This window comes from Miniopterus natalensis, chromosome 12 (assembly GCF_054644295.1).
Source record: "Miniopterus natalensis isolate mMinNat1 chromosome 12, mMinNat1.hap1, whole genome shotgun sequence".
Lineage (NCBI taxonomy): Eukaryota > Metazoa > Chordata > Mammalia > Chiroptera > Miniopteridae > Miniopterus > Miniopterus natalensis.
This window is the reverse complement of record NC_142092.1, coordinates 3235553-3253874: the sequence shown is the minus strand read 5'-3', so window position 1 is coordinate 3253874 and position 18322 is coordinate 3235553. Positions and strand designations below refer to the sequence as shown.

Genomic DNA, 18322 nt, shown 5'->3' with positions numbered 1-18322 from the left:
TACAGGGCATATTCGTCCCCTCTTAGTTGTTGTCAGTTATGTTATTTATATAACATGGATCTTTTGCTCTCAGACTACAATGAAATCTTTTACTTTGCTGTTGGTTAGTGCTGAAATATTGGCAAAAAACAGTTTCTACTATAACCAAGCCTCTTGAGTTACCTGTAGAATCAGTGACCAGACCTTTGGAAGGGAATTGAACTGAAATGTCATTGTCTAAGTCCAGCTGCCTGCGAGTGGCGTGGGAGCCCCATGGCCAAGCCCAGCAGCAGGCACAGCTTGTGTGCTCCCTCTGCCCTGCCGTGCCGTGTTTTGCAGAAACACTCCTTCCAGTGACTTTCCCCTGCAGTGCTGGAGTCACCTTTGAGTTCTCCAGTGTCGGGGAATCAGTCCTGGGGTGGTATGTTTGACACCCATTTGGCTGGGTTTAGAGAGTGTTCCTGATTAGAGTCAGTACTTTGAGGAGGCTGCCTCATCGGCTGTGCCCTGGATTGCTGATGAGACTCCCCCCCCCAAAAAAAATACCCCTCCTTGGTGGGCAGGGCTTGATCTCTGCCCTCAGGAGTCTGAATTTTGCTGGAGCTGGCCTGGCGATGGATCATGCGTCATTCACTCTTACCTGGCTGGGCACACACTTCTAAATAGTTCTGCTGGAAGCTCAGGAAAGTGCTTTTCCTTCATCTCCTCCTTCCTGGGTTCCTCTCCTTTCCTCTGAATTCCTGTTACATGTCAAGACTTTCAGCTAGTTCTCCATGTCTTGATGTTTCTCTTCCATTTCTCACATTAGGTTTTGGGATGTCTTTTTTTTACATTTGAAAAATCAAACTCTAATTGACTTAATAAAACACATCTTAAGTGCCCAGGCAGATGTACATGGGTGTGGCTGCACCCTGACTCACCTGCACCTCCCGGAGGCAAGCTCCTGCTGGTTTCCACCCCACAGCTAGTTCCACCTCTTCTGGAGTTTGGGGCTATTGTGAGTGGAGCTGCTCAGAACCCCGTGTACCTGTCTTCGGTGGCTGCCTGTGTCTTTGTCTTGGGTGGGTACCTGGAGGGGTCTGACGGGCCAGAGCTGGGTATGAACGTGCCAAGGCTGCCTTGAGGCTTTTGCCACCAGCACCTTCCATAGCCCCATGCCAGAGGGCTCAGCTTCATCACCACCCAGCAGTTGAAATGACCTTTTTTGTTTTACCCTGCTGGTGGGTGTGAAGTGGGATCTTGTGATTGTAATTGGCGTTTTCCTGATGATTCAGGATGCAGAGCACCTTTTCATATGCTTTTTGGCCATTTCTGCATCTTCTGTGACACATATCTATTCCCATTTTGTCATCCTCGAGTTATAGTGATACCATTGTAATAAACCTAGTTATGAATAAAAAGGAAGGAGCAAAGGGAAGGCCAAATATTATAGCCATTTGTGCAGCTTTGCCAGAAAGCTGCAGTTTAACACTCCCCAGGGAGCCACCAGAAGGGACTGGAAACGAAGAATAGACACATGACCTAAAGCCTGGGTGACATAGGGAAGGTACTTGTCTCTCAGTCACACCTGGGAACAGGTCATGGGCCAGAATGGGTGTGGCCACTGCAAGGGCTTGAAATTGGTATATTTAATCTCCTAAACCAGGGAACCTTTTTTCTGCCAAGGGCCATTTGGATATTTATAAGATCATTGTGGGCCACGCAAAATTATCAGCTTAAAAATTAGCCTGCTGTATTTGGGCAAACATTTAATTAACTCACCCCTAACGTGATGGCTGGAACTGCTTCTCTTTGGTGAGGCGTTGGCAGGGCCAGACCACCTGATTTTGGGGGGCCGTATATGGGTGGGCCGGACATCCCCCACCCCTGCCCTAAACAAGGGAATTCTCTCTCTTGCCTTCTTTCGCTCCTGGTTTCTCAGGGGCTCTGGTGCTCCCTCCTGTGCTCCTGTGTTCGCCCACATGACTCATGGCCATGTGAACCTCACACATAATGGACTCATGGACTGAAACTAGCCTGATGCTAAACTGGGCCCAGCTCCACCGTGGAACGGAAACTATGGACACTGGCTTTGCTTCTGGCTCTACTGAATCCCCAGCTGCACCTCTTCCAGAACTGGACTAAGGGAAATGGGACTTTGAAAGCCCAAGGTCTAATTCCATGTAAATAAAAATCCGTCATTCTCCCATGTGGGTCTCAGAAAATTCTTTTTCTTGAGATGTTGTAAGGACCTAACCCCAAGCACTCTGGGGAAAGGGATACTTCACTTCCGCTGATAACAGTAGGAGTTCTTCTGTATTCTGGATCTGAGACCCATGTCAAATACATGCCTTGTTTCTCCCAGTCTGTGGCTTGACTTTTATTTTCTTAAATAAATATTTGATGAGTCAAACATGTTTCCATGTTATCTAGATTAAACGTTGACTTTTTGTACTTAATGTTTCCTTGGATTATAGAATATCTTATTTTTAAAACATTGAGCTTTAATTTGCAAGAGCTCTTGACTGTCCCTTTTTAAGTAGAAGCTTGACCTCCTTTACGTAAGCCTGTCAACCTCTTGGATCCTGTGAGGACATGAGCTGGATATTTTTGAAGTTGTCTTTGTTTTCTCCTTTGCTCTGCAGTGACTGTGCAGCTGGCCCCATGTGTGCATGGAAAGGCTGAGGAGGGTTTGTGGGCTGGGGCTGGTGGAGGGAGAGGACCTGAGTGGTTACAGCGCCACTTGGGATAGGACTCCCTACCAGATGACCTCATCATGATCCCAGGGTGCCCCTCTCCTCTCTGGATTTGTTGGAATCTGACTTTTTGTCCTTTGGGGTCTTTCGGAAGGTGTTTCCCTTCAGCTCTGACTTCTCCCTCCATCTGTCCAAATGCACGTCTTCTGTCTTCCTGCAGTTCCTCAAAGCTCCCTGTTCCCCATTCAGTGTTTGTTTTCCTGGGGTTCCTTCTGGTGGGAGGGCCAGGTGTGTGCTGCGTGGCTCTGTGGGCCCGTTGGACTAGGACAAAGGTGACATTGGGGGTCATATGCTCAGGATGGGGGAAGACAGCAGTTCTGGGGCCTGTGGAAGTGAGGTTAGCCTGTGAGATGAAGTTGGAAGCAGCAGGCTGCTGGGACGGGTGAGGCGGGGGCCTGGGTGGTGGCAGGTGTGGGTCAGGGTGCTGGAGTGTGTTCAGATGTGCGAAAGGTGTTGGGTGTAGTGGCCCCAGGCCCAGAAGTATGTGTGTGTGTTGTCAGCACCGACCTGGGCTTGGCTGGGACTCGGGTCTTCCCTCTTTGCTCTTGGCTCCGGTCTTTCTCCCGGTCTTCTGGCTGTCATCGCTGTGGTCGTCAACAGGTCCTCAAAATCACGTGTCAGTTCTTTCTTGATTAGCATGTGTGTCAGGAGCAAGGCCTCAGGTGTGTTTCGGGACGGAGTGCATTGGCCTTGCAGTGGGTTCTGAGGCTGCTCTGGCTTCTGGAGATCTTTTTTCTTTTTTTAATCTTTACCTGAGGATCTGTTTTTCATTGAGTCTGGAGAGGGAGAAAGAGAGAAAAACATCGATGTGAGAGAGGAACATCAATCGGTTGCCTCTGCATGCACCATGACCAGAGATCAAACCCGCAACCTGGGTATGTGCCCCAACCCAGGAATTGAACACGTGACCCTTCGGTGCACTTGGACGATGCTCTAACCAGCTGAGCCACACACCAGCCAGGGCTAGAGAGCTGTTTGCTGAGCTAGCTCCCTGTGCAGAGTGGGGCTCCTCGGGGCTGGTCCCCCCCTCCCTTGTGCTCCCTGAGCAAAGGAAATGACTGTGAAAGGCCACACGACTGCCCTTCTCAGCTGTATGTCTCTCTAGGACCGGAAGCTCACCAAGCTAGAGCGGCAGCGGTTCAAGGAGGAGGCCGAGATGCTAAAGGGCCTGCAGCACCCCAACATCGTACGCTTCTATGACTTCTGGGAGTCCAGCGCCAAGGGGAAGCGGTGCATCGTGCTGGTGACTGAGCTGATGACCTCTGGGACACTGAAGACGTGAGCACGTCGCCTGCCTGGCCGGCCGGGGCCTCAGGGTGGGCTTGGCCCAGGGTGTGGGGCTCACAGTAGCTGGGTAATCCTGCCTGGCGTCTGGTCAGCACTCCTCTCACAGGTGTCCCTGTTTGGGTGATATTGCATGGCCCACAGCTGTGGGAAGCCCTTTCACACATGAGTAGCCTGTGAGCCGCTCCCCTACCCTCAGGTACCTGAAGCGGTTCAAGGTGATGAAGCCCAAGGTGCTGCGTAGCTGGTGCCGGCAGATACTGAAGGGGCTGCTATTCCTGCACACCAGGACGCCCCCCATCATCCACCGGGACCTCAAGTGTGACAACATCTTCATCACCGGGCCCACTGGCTCCGTAAAAATTGGTGACCTGGGCCTGGCAACCCTCAAGAGAGCATCCTTTGCCAAGAGTGTGATAGGTAAGCTCACCTCTCTGAGACCCTGCCTGCGCCTCAGCCCCCTCAGTCCCCTCAGCCAGGTTATGGCCCTGTGTGCCTATGTGGGGCCCTGGCTGGGGTCCGGTGGTGAGGTTGGCTGGCACCTGTGGGGCTATGGGCACTCAGGAGCCAGGAAGGAGGCCAAACCATGGAGGGATTTGGGGACTCTGCGCGGTGATGCTGGAGCTGGCCTCAGTGGGTGGGGAGGCATTCCCCAGGATGTGAGGCCCACAGACGGAACCCCCGAGATGTTTGGGGCCTGAAGTGAGCAAGTGTTTGGGTGGGCGGGGTCTGCGGGCTTCCCTGCGGATGGGGTTTGCTGGCTGTTTTTCCACTGTGTTTCTTTTCCTCACCTGAGAAGCCGCTCTGCAACCTTTCTGGGTGGAGCCCTCAGCCCATAGCTGCAGTTAGGAGCAGAGACAATGCATCTGGTGTGTGTGTGGCCCGAGTGGGTTCCTGGCAAGCAGTGGGCACTCTTTGTCCACAGGGCCCAGGCCTCAGGCGGTAGACCCTCCTGGCTTTGCCAAGAGAGCACTTGGAGGGGCTTTGGGGCAGCTCTTTATGGGGTTCAAGACATCTGGAGAACACTGAGGTGTTGCAGGGCTTGAAGACTCCAGTGTGGCTCCAGGAGACATCCCAGAGGTAGCTGTGTAAGCATTTTTTTTTTTTTAATCCTCACTTTAGAACATGTTTCCACTGATTTTAGAAAAAAGAGAAACATTGATGTGAGAGAGAAACATCAATCAGTTGCCTCTGGTACACGTCTCAGCCGGGATCGAACCTATAACTTAGGCATGTGCTTGGACCAGAAATTGAACCCGTGACCTTTCAGTGAATGGGACAGTGCTCAACCAACCGAGCCACACTGGCCAGGCTGCTGTATAAACATTTTGAAGACTCCCCCATCCCCCATGTGCTTTTTAAAAAACTGGGACATTCTGAAAATCTTCCGTTGTCAGCAGAGGAGTTAAAGCAGCTTCACTGAAGGGAGGCTCCTTTGCATTTAGCTCAACAGATGCTCAGTTGGACTTGTTTTCAGAAAAAGATTGTGTGACTATTAAAGCAAAAGTTTGTTACAGACAAATTAGAAAACCTAGACCAGCGTAACTAAAGGAAAATCAGCTGCAGTCCCACCTGCCAGATGCGTCACTTTGGTCTCTGCTGGTGGTTTACATGGCGAGGTCAGCATGCACATGCACTGTGTATTTTATGTATTTTACTCTGCCTATCGTAAGTCTTCATGTCCTTAAACATTCGGAGTGAACATTATTTTAAAACCTTTTGTGCTTAGAATGCATGAGCAGTTTCCACCTGGTACCTGCCAGGTGAATGGCACCTGTCCAGCTGCCCCCAGATCATCATCATCTGTGCTGCCTGACGCTCTGCTGTGTGGGGTGCCTGTCTGGGGATATTCGGGGCTTTTCTGGGGTTTTGCAATTTAAGCAGCTCTGTGGTGACCATGGGTTTTGTCTGTTCTGGGCCTGTGGGGGTTGGGGTGCTGGCTGTGTTCTGCCTCCTTGATGAGAGGCACGTCAGCGTTTCCCAGCTCTGGGCTGAGCCCGCCCAGGACCAGGAGGGCCCAGGGGGCATTTTCATGAACTTCTCTCTATAAACTTTCCAGGATTCGAGGACCTGGGGTATGGCACGTGGATGAGGGGGCTTTGAGCTGTGAGGGGCAGGGGGGCTTCGGGGCTGATGGCCACTGACACTGTCCCTGTTGCTCCGGCACAGGCACCCCTGAGTTCATGGCCCCGGAGATGTACGAGGAACACTATGACGAGTCTGTGGATGTCTACGCCTTTGGGATGTGTATGCTGGAGATGGCCACCTCAGAGTACCCCTACTCTGAGTGCCAGAATGCTGCCCAGATCTACCGCAAGGTCACCTGTGTGAGTCCCCATGTCCCCCCTGACTCTGCCTTTGTAAAAGCACAGCAGCTGTGTGAGGAAGGGGACGAGGCCATTTCACAGATGGGAAACGAGGGTGGCTCAGGTCTCTGAGCTGTGGGTAGAAGCCACACAGCAGTAATATACTAGGAGTGCCTGGAGGCTGTCCCTGGGGCCTCAGCGCTACGAGGCTGGAGCCCCCACCAGTGCCCAGGCTGCCTGTCTCTGGAACCCCTCCTCTGGGCTGTTCCAGGGCCTGCTGGCCCTTTGTCTTCTGGTGTGTCCCCAGGATTTAATCGGACAGATCATCCTGTCCTTCTATGCAGCTGTTCTGCTTGGTGGGGAGCACAGAGGGAGTGTCCAAGGTAGGGTAGCTGGACCATGGCTTTTCTGGGCCCTAGTCCATCTCTGTCTGTCTGTGCCTGCTGCACTTGGTGGTCTCACCCAGACCTTGGTGCACCCTCACTGCTTCTGCAGAAGAGCCCAGGCACCAACCCCTTTCCGTACGCCCCCTGAGCCCTCCCCTAAGGTCATACCTCTCGTCTCTCTCCTTTGGTTCTTATTTCTGAGTTAGTGGTCACTTGTTAGCTCTGAGCCCCTCCTGTGTGCTCTGAGGCTTCAAGGCAGGAGGGCAGGGTTTTTGGTTGGAGGTACTGTAGGTGTGGATCAGAGGCCCACAGACAGGTGTGCAGCTCCCCGTGGTGCTGGCAGGAGAGGGCTATGGGCATTGTCCTCCAGGGACATGGGGGGACCTGAGGGATATCAGGACCTCACTGCCAGGCTTTCGTGTTGGTGCTGGGGTGTGGGAGGAGCAGCCCGAACACCCTTGCTCTAGTCCATCTGCTGGCCTGGGGAGACAGGGACTGAGGTCCGGAGCATGTGCTCCTCAGCCACCCTGGTTCTCCCAACAGCCCCACTGCCCCTGTTTAGGCCCCGGAAACAAGACATGGCTAGGGTCCCGAGGCCCCTGTGTTGCCTGCGCTGGTTTGGGCAAAGCAAGGCACAGCCAAACCCTGGAGAAAGCTAGGTGGGGAGCATGTTTCCTGACCTTCGTGTGTCCTTTGTTCAGGACACCCTTTGCTCCTGCCGGGAGCTCACTCATGCACCCACACTCTGGTCCAGCCTCTAACATGTGCTCCTAACCCCAGCTCTAGTGGGGTCACTGTGCCCTTGGCTTTCGGCTACCCTAACTCCATGCAGAGGAGCCCAGACACGCGAGCCCCTTTGGAACAGTGTGTTCTTGTTCTTCTGGCACATTCACCGGCTTTGGGGGCCTCGGTTTCTCAGAGGTTTAAATAGTGTGTGCGGACAGTTCCTCAGACCCCCCCCCCCCCCCACAGGGACTGGGCCCCTCCTCCTGGCAGAGCGAAGCCTCTTTCTCTGTTGGCTTCAGTGCAGAGGTACAGGGTCTCCACCCACGGGGAACCCGCCCTCACACCTAAAGCCCAGGGTTCATGTCTAACGCAGACCCCCTCCAGTGTCCGACACAGCATGACCTCTGTTGGTTATGGGCACGGGTCCTGGGGATCAGGGGTTTTGTGAGTGCATGGGGCCTCATCTGGCCCATGGGAGTTGCTGGGGATCCTACACTTTCTGGGCTGCCTTCTCATTCTGTACAGTTAAAAAAGAAGTCTGGACAGGCCTTCAAAGGCAGAGTCTTGCTGAGGAGAAAGAACATGGTGGTTGAGCTCTCAGTGTGTTTAAAATATTTAAAAACTAGGTATCCCTCAGGCAACCCCTGTCTCCTGGCAGATGACAAGTAAACCCTGTGGTCTGACCCCTGCTTCTGGAATACTTCTGTCTGGTTCTGCTCCCCTGTACCAGGGCCAGGTGGCAGAGCAGTGGCTGCCCCTGCTGGGTCTCTGGTCATGTGGATACTTGGCCACACTGTGGCACCCCCTGCCTGAAAGTTATCTGGCCTGGTCGCTGGCCATGGAACTGAGTCGCAGAACTGCATAGCACAGTCCTTTGCAAAAACTGTGAGCTACCAGACCTTGGAAATCAACCCCTCTGCGGCCACAGTGGGGCCAGCCAGGGTCTCTGGTGCCCTTCTTCAGCAGCATTGACTAGAGATCTTGTTCTTAGCACCCTTGAGCAAGGGGGTGTGAGAGAGGCTGGCCCTGTGAGAGGCACTTCCTCCTCGGCCTCCAGGACCCTGTGGGTGGCACCAGAGGCCCCAGGTCCACCCTGCTCCAACCACCTGCTCCATGCAGAGGGAGCGAGTGTCCCCAGTCATTCTTCCCCAGACCTCACTGCTGCAGTCCTCTGCCACCCCGAAGCCTCTGCACTTCCTGCGTTTTCTTCTTTGGGGCTTAGTGTGAGGTGAGTAGGAAACCCCTTGTAGAGACCAGCTCTGTGTCAGGTGACTCCTCATCTCATCTTCAGGGCATCAAGCCAGCCAGTTTTGAGAAAGTGCACGACCCAGAAATCAAGGAGATTATTGGGGAGTGTATCTGCAAGAACAAAGAGGAGAGGTGAGTCCCCAGTGGCACTGGGTCTGGGGCATTTCTCGCACGGAGTCTTTCCAGCTGCCCTGCAGAGGGCTTTGGGAGACAGGTTCTCCAGGCCACTGGCACCCAGGTGCCAGCAAGTTGACTGGGCGGTCAGTGGGAAGCGCCTGGAATACATACACTCCTTGACTTTAGGGACTGTCCCGGAGCCCCCTTCTCTCCTTTGCTGGCTGCTTCCCACCCACCTAGCCCCGAGCAAGGAGGTTCCTGGGTCCTCTCTCTGCCCCTTCTTGCTTTTTCTGTGTTGTCCCTGGTGGACCCATCCATTTCCCCAGCTTGCAGGACACTCCAGTGCCCAGCCTCCCAGATGAGGCTCATCTTGCCTTCGCCCCTGAACTCCAGGCTGCGTAGTCCATGCACCTGTGTCTGACCTGTCCCAAACCATCCTGCAGGTTATCACGTTCAAGTCAGAGATGCCGGCAAAACCAGCCCCGCCTCCTCAGGTGGTCAGGGCCTCCCCTTCCTCAGCTGGTCAGCCAGAAAACTAGCATGTGCTTTGAGCTTTCCTCCTCCCCCCTCCCCCCTCCTCCCTTTCCCTGCCCCCCTTCCCTGCCCCCCCATTCCTCCTCCTCCACCTCTTCTGGGCCCTTGTCCTCCCAGCCCCTGCCTACCTAAGCCACTGTCCCCAGCATTGACACTACCTTTTTCCACAGCCATCCTCTCTCAGGCAAGAGCCCTGTCCTGCTCCCTGGGCGTTTTCTCCTAGCCCATGCAGGTTATTGTGTTTTCTTTAAGGAAAAATACTAAAAAATTGTGAAATACAATCCATATCAGGAAAGTGTAGGAACACCACATAGAGTGAAAGACTCCTCAAAGCAGACCCTATTAGACCGCCTCCTAGATCAGGACATACAGAGCCCTGGGGCCACGACCTTGGCCCCTCCGCAGGGGCCCCACAGCGTTTGTCAACCTCGCTGAGGGTGGCCCCCGGCATCCCCCTTTCATGTGCGGTGGCTGTCCACCAGGGTCGGCCATGAGCTCATAGCCCATGGTGACCACAGATTTGACCCTGGGGGAAGCCATGTCTGGGACAGTATATGGATCAGTCATGCCAGAGACAGGAACTAGTGTTTGGAATGCTGATTTGGGGTGGGGCAGAGTGGTGACCGTGGCAACACCCAGTAGCTGCACCTGTCCTCTCCTGAGGGGCTTCCAGAAAACCCCCTGAATATGGGCGTTTGGACTCTTCCAGGTCCAGTTCAGTTTTCGCTGGAGCCAGGTGTCTGTGGGGCCTGAGCTCACCAGCCCTCAGCAGGGGCGCAGAGGCTGGGTTCCCAAGTCTCTCACATGGGCAGGTTTCTTTCTATAATCAGAGAAAGAAATCTTGAATACTGCGCAGTGAGATGTGTTCAGGGGTCATTTTCCCTCCTCCCCCAGGAGTTAGGGGGTACACAGGAAACCGTTGTGTGCCCCTGGAGGGCAGTGTAGCCAGAACTTTCTAGAGAGAGCCGGGTGGGTCTCAGCCCCCCAGCAGGTATGCCCTTCAGCTGCTCTCTCCCCAGGTACGAGATCAAGGACCTGCTCAGCCATGCCTTCTTCGCAGAGGACACAGGTGTGAGGGTGGAGCTGGCTGAGGAGGACCATGGCAGGAAGTCCACCATTGCCCTGAGGCTCTGGGTGGAGGACCCCAAGAAACTGAAGGGCAAGCCCAAGGACAGTGGGGCCATAGAGTTCACCTTCGACCTGGAGAGAGAGACACCGGACGATGTGGCGCAGGAGATGGTGAGTGACGCTTCTTGGTGGTGGGTGGAGTGGGCTGTGGCAAATCGGGAAGCAGCCTTGAAAGGCTATGGTTTCCAAAGATCAGAGCAAAGTCAGGAAGCTGCGTGTGCCCCGTGAGAGGCATCTGGACCGGGGACCTTTGTTGAGTGGGTCTGTGAAGGACACACAGATGTGGGACATTGGCTCAGGAACGGTGCAGAGGGGCCCAGGGACCCTGGTGTATCAGGAAACGGTCTGTTTTGACCAGATTTTTGCCAGCTTTGCATAAATGTGGGCTTTTGAGTTTGGATCTTGGTTTATTATGTTTTTAAGTGGCATTGTAGCCCAGAAGGCCCAGCGGGAGCAGGAGAGCAGGGGGTGTTCAGTGTTGCCGAGAGCGTAAAGGTGCCCACGAGAAATGAGTGAGACTGATTTTTACTGGAAAAACTGAGCAAATGTGAAAATGAGCATGGTCATTGCAGAAGAGCGGGTGCTTGGCTGCGCCTGTCAGAACCATAGAAAGTGCATGTCTCTTTTTCTCTCTTTAAATAAATGTTTCACTGAATATAGCACATCTATCAAAAGTGTACGTAAGTCACAAGGGTATAGCCAGTGGATTCTTCAAGCTGGACTCCCTGGCTCCCAGTGGGTTTTAAGAGCAGGAAGGGGGCCAGGTGCTTGGGGGTGACCTGGAAGAGGTGGATTCCTGTGGGCAGCAGGTCCTCAGGCTCTGCTTAGAGGAGGAAACAGACTGGCCATGCCATGGGAGGTGTAGGAGCCCCAGACTGAGGGTGGGTCGGTGGGCTCACCGGGGCCCAGGCACGTACATGGTGGCTGAGGGATCCGTGGGGCTCGGTGGTGCAGTAGGTCAGTGTGGGACTGGGTGGGCGCTGCATGGTCAGTCAGGGCCCTGCCTTCCACTGGACAGCGGCCTGTGCCCCTATTGTGTCTGGCATTTGCAGCGGGCATGACATCCCGTTCATGGCTTGGAGCCCGGGTCAGGATCACCTCACACCTTCCAGCCGCCAGTCACATCCCTGGTCCCAGAAACAGACACGTGTTATAAGCGTATTTAACGGGTCTCTCAGCCCTGCTCCTGGGAAGACCCTCTGTGCCTGTGCGGGGGACACTGTGGCTGCTGCGTGTTCACTGAGCACCGCATGGCAGCCTGTGGATGCAGCACTGCGTTCTCCCCGGGCTGCTCTGTGCTCCCTTTCCACTTTCTGCCAAAAGTTAAAGCAGAAGCAGGTGCTGAGCGAGGCCACATGCAGGCCAGAGCCTGTGCGGCGAAATTCAGGAGTGTGGGTCATGTGCAGTGTCCTGGGAGGGACCTCAGGGGCTGGAGACCTGGCTGGCAGCGCACACTGACCAGGTGGCAGATGGAGATGAGGTGGGTCCCTGGGACAGCCTTGAGGGGGTTTGTGCCTCTGGGCTTGAGGTTGGGGCCAGTGCCAGTGCCTTAGGAGGCGTAGTTGGCAAACAGAGCTCCCACTCCCGGTGAGCGTGATGCCCGCTCTGCGTCTGTGTGAGCACCAGGGGAGCCTTCCTGCCTCGTGAGGGATTCGAGATTCAGTGGGAGCCACGCCAGGTCCTGTGTGCAGTGACAGAACACTCGGGGGTTTGCGCAGGGATTCCATGGTAGCGTCCACAGTGTAGTCTGCGCCTTGCCTTACCAGTCTCCTCCTGCTCAGGGTCCTGGATCCAGGTGCTTTTCCCGGGCCCTGCCCACCCCCCTGGAGGACCCTTCGCAACCTAGAATGCCTACCTCCTGCAGCACAGATGCCACCACCAGGCCTCACTGGTCCCTGGCACCTGGTGGGCAGGCGGTGTCTCTGCCAGTTCCCAGGGGAGGCCCCTGGGCCCAGTGTTTCTCTGCCCCCTCTGTCCGTCCCCCCGCATCTCCTTCAGAAGGCTTCTCACGTGGAGCACCTTCCGTGCCATGCAGCATCCAAGCGGAAGGCACACCACTGTGTTCCGTTCCAGAATAAAAACAGAACACCGTGTCTCCACTGCTCCGCGTAGGAGACAGGAGCCCAGGCCTTGATGGGGCTGCCTGTGCTGACCTCAGAGCCCTGCGTTTCCCAGCAGGGTCTTGTCTTGCATGAGTGCGCTGCTGTGCCTGGCCACTGCCACTCCTGGCTGGGTCGTGTGGCTGTTGTCTCCCACCTCCCGCCCACCTGTAAGCACCAGAGCTGACACCAGGGTCCGGGGCCCTCTAGCAGTGCCCGGCCTCTTCTGAGTGTCCCTGGGCCAGTGCTGGGACCTGAGGAGGCTTGCTGCCCACGGCTGTTCCCTGCACAGTCACTTACCCACAGCTTTCACTCAACATACATACTTCTTCAAAGCTTAGAGTAGCAGACGATCATGAATGAAATGTGTGTCAGTTGTCATAAATGGAAGGTAACTTCACAAGGAAACTCAGCGAGAGCACAGAGGTGTCCCCACTCTGTGGGTTTGCGCTGCCGTGTGCTTAATGGGTGAGATCAGTGAATACTGCGTGTGGGAGATGTTCTGGAGCCTGCTGTTTGTTCTCATGAGGCACCTTCATGGCAGGAGGCAGGGAGGACAGCTTTCCCCTCTCCCTCTAAATTCACACCTTAAGTCACCTCCCAGCAGGTCCTCAGGCAGGGACATGGGGTGGGGGACATGGATCAGAAAGGTGATTCCTGGGGGCGGAGAGAAGGGCAGGCCTCTGATCTAGGGGTGTCTGTCAGTATGCACCCCCAGGGGATGAGGGGGTTGGAGCACCCCAGGGAGTTCTTGAGGTTGTGTGCCAGCCCTTCTGCCTTCACAGCCTCAGGATAATGGGACATTCAGGGTGACATACAATGTGGCTAAATTCTTCCCTGACTGGGAAAAAATAGAAGAAACGCCCTGGAGAGGATCACTGGGAGGGAGGCGGAGTAGGGGAGGGGTGGCGTCTGTGAAGACTGAGACGGAGGGAAAAGAAGGAAAAGTGGGTCACGGCAGAAAGTAGAGGTGGCAGGCAGGAGTGTCTGTGGGGCGGCATCTCCTCAGTAGCCTCTGGTCAGGTTGCTGTGGGTCCCCGGGGGGTGGACGGTGCTGATCCCATGCTTGGCCCCTTGCTCCCACCCTGGCTGAGCCTGGTGGGGCCTTGCAGTCAGCATGGTTCATTCCATCAGAGTCGTCTCCTGAAATGAGTTTTTGAAGTAATCAAAACTCATAGAAAAGTTGCAAACATGCGGCCAAGGACTGTTTGAGATGACAGCACAGCCTGGTACCCTGTGACCTGGAATTCGCTGTCGGCGTCCTACCCAGCTGCCTGGGCTGTCAGAACTGGAGGGCACCCGCCCCGCTCAGGGCCCTCGGTCATCCAGTGCTGCCTTCACGGCCTGTGGCCTCCCGAGGCGTGGCCCACGTCACTGCTTCTACAAGAATGCCGGGCGTAGACCAGCCCACCCAGGACTCTGCGTGATCACGTGGTTGAGGGGTAGCTGCCAAATGCAGTCATAACTGGTGACTTTTGTGGGGAGGTACTTCAGAGCTACATGAATGTCCCGGTTTCACCAGATCTTTCACTTATTCTACCTCTGGACTCGCAGTGGGTTTTATTCAGTAGGTCGTTGGCTCCTCCGTGAGTCACCTCTCACTGTGCGCCAGGCGGCCCTGTGCGCACTGTGCACACACCGTCTCCCCCAGTCTCCAGTGTCAGGAGTCCAGGCGTGGCTTAGCAGGCGGTTTGGGATCGGGGCCCCTCATGAGGTGTGGCTGGGGTGCTGGCCAGGGCTGACCTGGGCCAAAGGGGCTGACCAGGGCCGAGGGTCGACATCTGAGCTCACTCACGTGACAGCTGGTGGGAGACTCAGTTTCTAGCCAGGTAGGTGGTTCCACAGGGCCGTTCACGATGGGCCTCGCATGATTCAGTGACCCACAGGAGGGAGAGAGATGGAGACACACAGAGATACTGAGAGGCTGAGAGATAAACACAGACCGAGAGAGCAAGAGACAGGGAGAGACAGAGACAGAGAGGGACAAACAGACGGAATGCACACACATGACTCCCCTTTGTGTAACCTCCGACTACAGGGACCCTCGTCACTCCTGCCACCACAGACCATTGTGTTCCCCTGGTGTGTGTTCAGGGGCACGTCCTCTAAACAGTCGTGGTGGCACAGTGCATCTCCATGCTCAGAGTGCCCCAGATTCGGGCAGCGGGCAGCCCTGGCACTGGCTCCTGTCTTCCTGCACGTCCTGCATTCTCCACGCGTGTATTCCCGTTCTGACAGAAGGGGACATGCAGGCCCCTGGTCCTTTCCCACAGACCTGACCCTTCCCTGTTGCATGGAAGCCCACCCTCTCCGTGGCCGAGTTCCGACATTCGTGTGCTGTCAGCCATGTGCATAAGCGCTCATGTTGACATTTGCATGTGTTTGTCTGTTGTACATTGAAAACTGAGTTCACACAGTTCCCGACCAGCACCGCAAAGTTTCTTCTCTGATTTTCTCCCTTCCACCTGGGGATCCCATGGTGATGGCAAGGAGCCTGGCTGACCCTCTTTTGTGGTTTGGCCAAGAATCTCCTTGGAGAGAGCCGTGATGTATCCTGGGAAGCCTCAGCTCCTTTACAAATGTTCTCCAACACTCTGTTGGGTAAATTGCATTCATAATGTTGCCGGGCATGGTAACTCCTTCCTGGTCTCAAACTACAGAACGTGCCTTTCTCTTCGACCCCCATGACTTCTCAGGGAATGCTGAGAACAGCACCAGCCACGGATCCACGTTCCTGTCCCCAAGCACACATATTTGGCCAGAATCATCTTCCTGTCCTTGGGAAGCCTGGGTGTGGGGATCCAGGAAGCCTCGTGGCTCAGATGGTGGGCTGTTCTGCGGTGGGAGGCAGATCACTCACCCTGCCCATGTTAGTGCAGATTCAGAGGGTCACTCTCCCTGTGGATTTGCAGTCGATGGCTGGAGGTTATGTCCTTATGTGATGATGATAGCACCTCTGAAGGATGGGAGTGAGGGGCCCTGAGGAGGGGACTTTGTGCAGAGACCCCATGATCGGGGGGGGGGGGGAGGTGCAGGTGGCAGTGGGATGTACGGGTGGGGATGGTCCCAGTAATGACTGGTGACTCCTTTTGCAGATTGAGTCTGGGTTCTTCCATGAGAGCGATGTGAAGATTGTGGCCAAGTCCATCCGCGACCGGGTGGCATTGATCCAGTGGCGGCGGGAGAGGATCTGGCCAGCACTGCAGCCCCAGGAGCAGCAGGACCTGGGCAGCCCTGACAAGGCCAGAGGCCTGCATGTGCCCCTGCAGGTCCAGGTGACCTACCATGCACAGGCTGGGCCGCTGGAGCCTGAGGAGCCCGAGGCCGACCAGCACCTCCTCCCCACCGCGCTGCCGGCCAGCGCCACCTCCCTGGCCTGTGAGTGCTGCTCTCCCAATGCTTCCCAGCTCACTGTGGGTGTGGAAGGCGGGTGTGGGTGAGTGTTCCCCAGGAGGGGCTGGGAACGTCTCTAGTGCTGGACAGACATCTGTGACCAGAGGGGTTTAAGGCTGGCTGAAGTCCAGCTTCTCAGGATAGGTGGGGACAAATGTGCAGGTCAACCCAGAACCTCCTTTGCCCAGAGTCAGCAGGGAGGTCGCAGCTCAATCGGCTACTTACCCCACCTGAAGGATGGGGTAAGTCCCAGCAGCATGGGACATCTGAGGGTTGCTTCTCACCCTGGCTCAGCACCTGGTGGGATGCCTGTTTCCAGACATGTTGACCTGGGCTGCCAGGGGCGGAGGGTGAGTTGTCCTGCTGCTGTGACCTTTGTCTGGAGACGTGTCCATCCCCAAGATGACCTACCTTCTAGTGTCGATCCTTGAGATCGTTCTTCCATTTCCCAGGGAGTGTTACCAGTGGGTAGTGGGATCACTTTGTATCCCACTGGCTCCATCTCAGACACTGGAACGGGGAGCTGCCAGTCTAGGCAGAAACATGTTCTGCCTCTGCCCTCAGTGTCCCCAGAGTACAGCTGTGAGAGGGGTGGAGGTGTGGCCTTTTCTGAGTCTCCGAAGAAGCACTGGCAACACCGGGAGCTGCAGGGCCAGCCCACTGCCAGGCCACAACTCCAGCAGTTCATGGGCGAAGGCTGGCTCATTGAATGGGCACGTCCTTCCTTTACCTTCAGCATAGCTGAGTGGCTTCCAAAGTGGGCTATTTAAACCATAACCAGTTTTGGAGAATAAAACTGCTGTAGCATCACGTTCCATTTTTTTGATGAACCAAAAAAATTAATTGAAGAGCATAAACTTTGTAGGAAAAAGCACTACACACTTTAAAAATGTAATTGTTGGTTGAACAGTTTCTAGGACAGGAATTAAAAAATTGCCTCTGTCATACTTTGAAAACAATGTTCAGCAAAAGCCAGTTAGTGTCTCTCCCTGGGGGCCACCGGTGTCAGGTACCGTCCAGAGATCACCTGCACATGTGATCATTCATATGCACACACGCATGTGCGCGCATACATGCACGCACACATCCACATGTGCACACACACATATATGCGCGCGTGCATACCCGTATCGCCCTGTGTCTCCTCCCACAGCACCCTGCACACTCTCAGCCCCTTCTGTGGGTCAGAACAGAGACCCTGTGCACAGCCATCCCTCTGGCCACAGTGCCCGTGGGTGGCTGTGCTTCATGAAGGTGGGGACACCAGGCAGCACACACGTCCCCAGAGAAAGGACCTGGTCTTAGGTAACAAAATGGGCAAACACATGCACTTTAATCTGTTGGAAGGTACAGCAGACATGTTTCATGAGTTTTAACAGTACACATTCTGTTGGTTGCCCACCACAGTTCAGACCAAGCTCAACGAGAGGGCTTGGTCCAGCACCCGCGACTGAGAAGGCAACTTGTCAATAGGTTTAAAAACTATTTTTAAAATTTAATTTTTAATTATACAAATAATAAACATGTCCACTTTAAAATTTTAGAAGTTACACATAGGATTAGAGTTGCTTTATGTGAGACTTGCCGGGTCTCTTCACATCCTCTTGTGCAGTGCTCTCGTCTCTGTGTGTCTTTCTCTGTCTGTCTGTCTCTCTCATACACTCACTTTCTGTGTGTGTCTTTGTCTCTCTCTGGTGACAAACTCTGCTTCTCTCTCTCCTCTCTGCGTCAGGGAAGTGACTCCTGAGCACCTCATTAGAAGTCAGCCACTTTCCTAGTTAGTTGGGCGTAATCAAACCTCAACATTCTTATGTTTTCCTAGGTTAAAAGAAGTTCTGGTCAGCCTGGGGGTGGTGGTATTTTTATACAAAACTGACAAGATTCCCCTTTTACTTTGTTTAAATTGTAAATGGACACAATATTGACAATCTGAAAGGTGACCCCTGTGGAAATAGCTTGGCGTTCATAGATGACAAATTGTAATGTTTGTGTAGCTTTTGGAATGTGGAAGTAAAAAGCTGGAAGTGCCATTTTAAATAGTTTCTTATTTTTCGCTTTTTACTGGCACAGCCACAGAGGTGACCTATCTTCCCAGGTGCGTTTGGTCAGATGAGCCTGTGGGCCATGTAGGTCCTGTCTGCTTCCTCCCCAAACCCCCGCTCCCACGTGTGGGCAGCTCCACCCACTGGCCATGCTAGGCCGACTGCAGGTGAGGCCGTGGAGCCTTTGGGTCCCCTCATGGCCTCTCTGTGGGGTGAGGGCCTTGTCAGCCCCATTTTCCAACTGAGTTACACCTGGCCTGTGACTTGAGCCAGATTTGGACCCAGATCTCCCGCTTCAGACTCCTTGTCATTATAATTGAAGGTGGTCAGGATCCTGAGACCACT

At 54.6% G+C, this 18322-nt stretch overlaps 1 protein-coding gene across 1 annotated transcript in view; it reads left to right on the top strand.

Moving 5' to 3' along the window:
- The window catches only part of WNK2 (WNK lysine deficient protein kinase 2), a 122409-nt gene that overhangs the window by 30257 nt on the left and 73830 nt on the right, over positions 1-18322 (top strand). The window contains exons 2-7 of the mRNA XM_087822508.1: positions 3820-3992; positions 4198-4418; positions 6168-6325; positions 8708-8796; positions 10335-10554; positions 15638-15920. Of these exons, the coding sequence (XP_087678634.1) occupies positions 3820-3992; positions 4198-4418; positions 6168-6325; positions 8708-8796; positions 10335-10554; positions 15638-15920 (1144 nt within the window). The remainder of the gene's footprint in view (positions 1-3819; positions 3993-4197; positions 4419-6167; positions 6326-8707; positions 8797-10334; positions 10555-15637; positions 15921-18322) is intronic.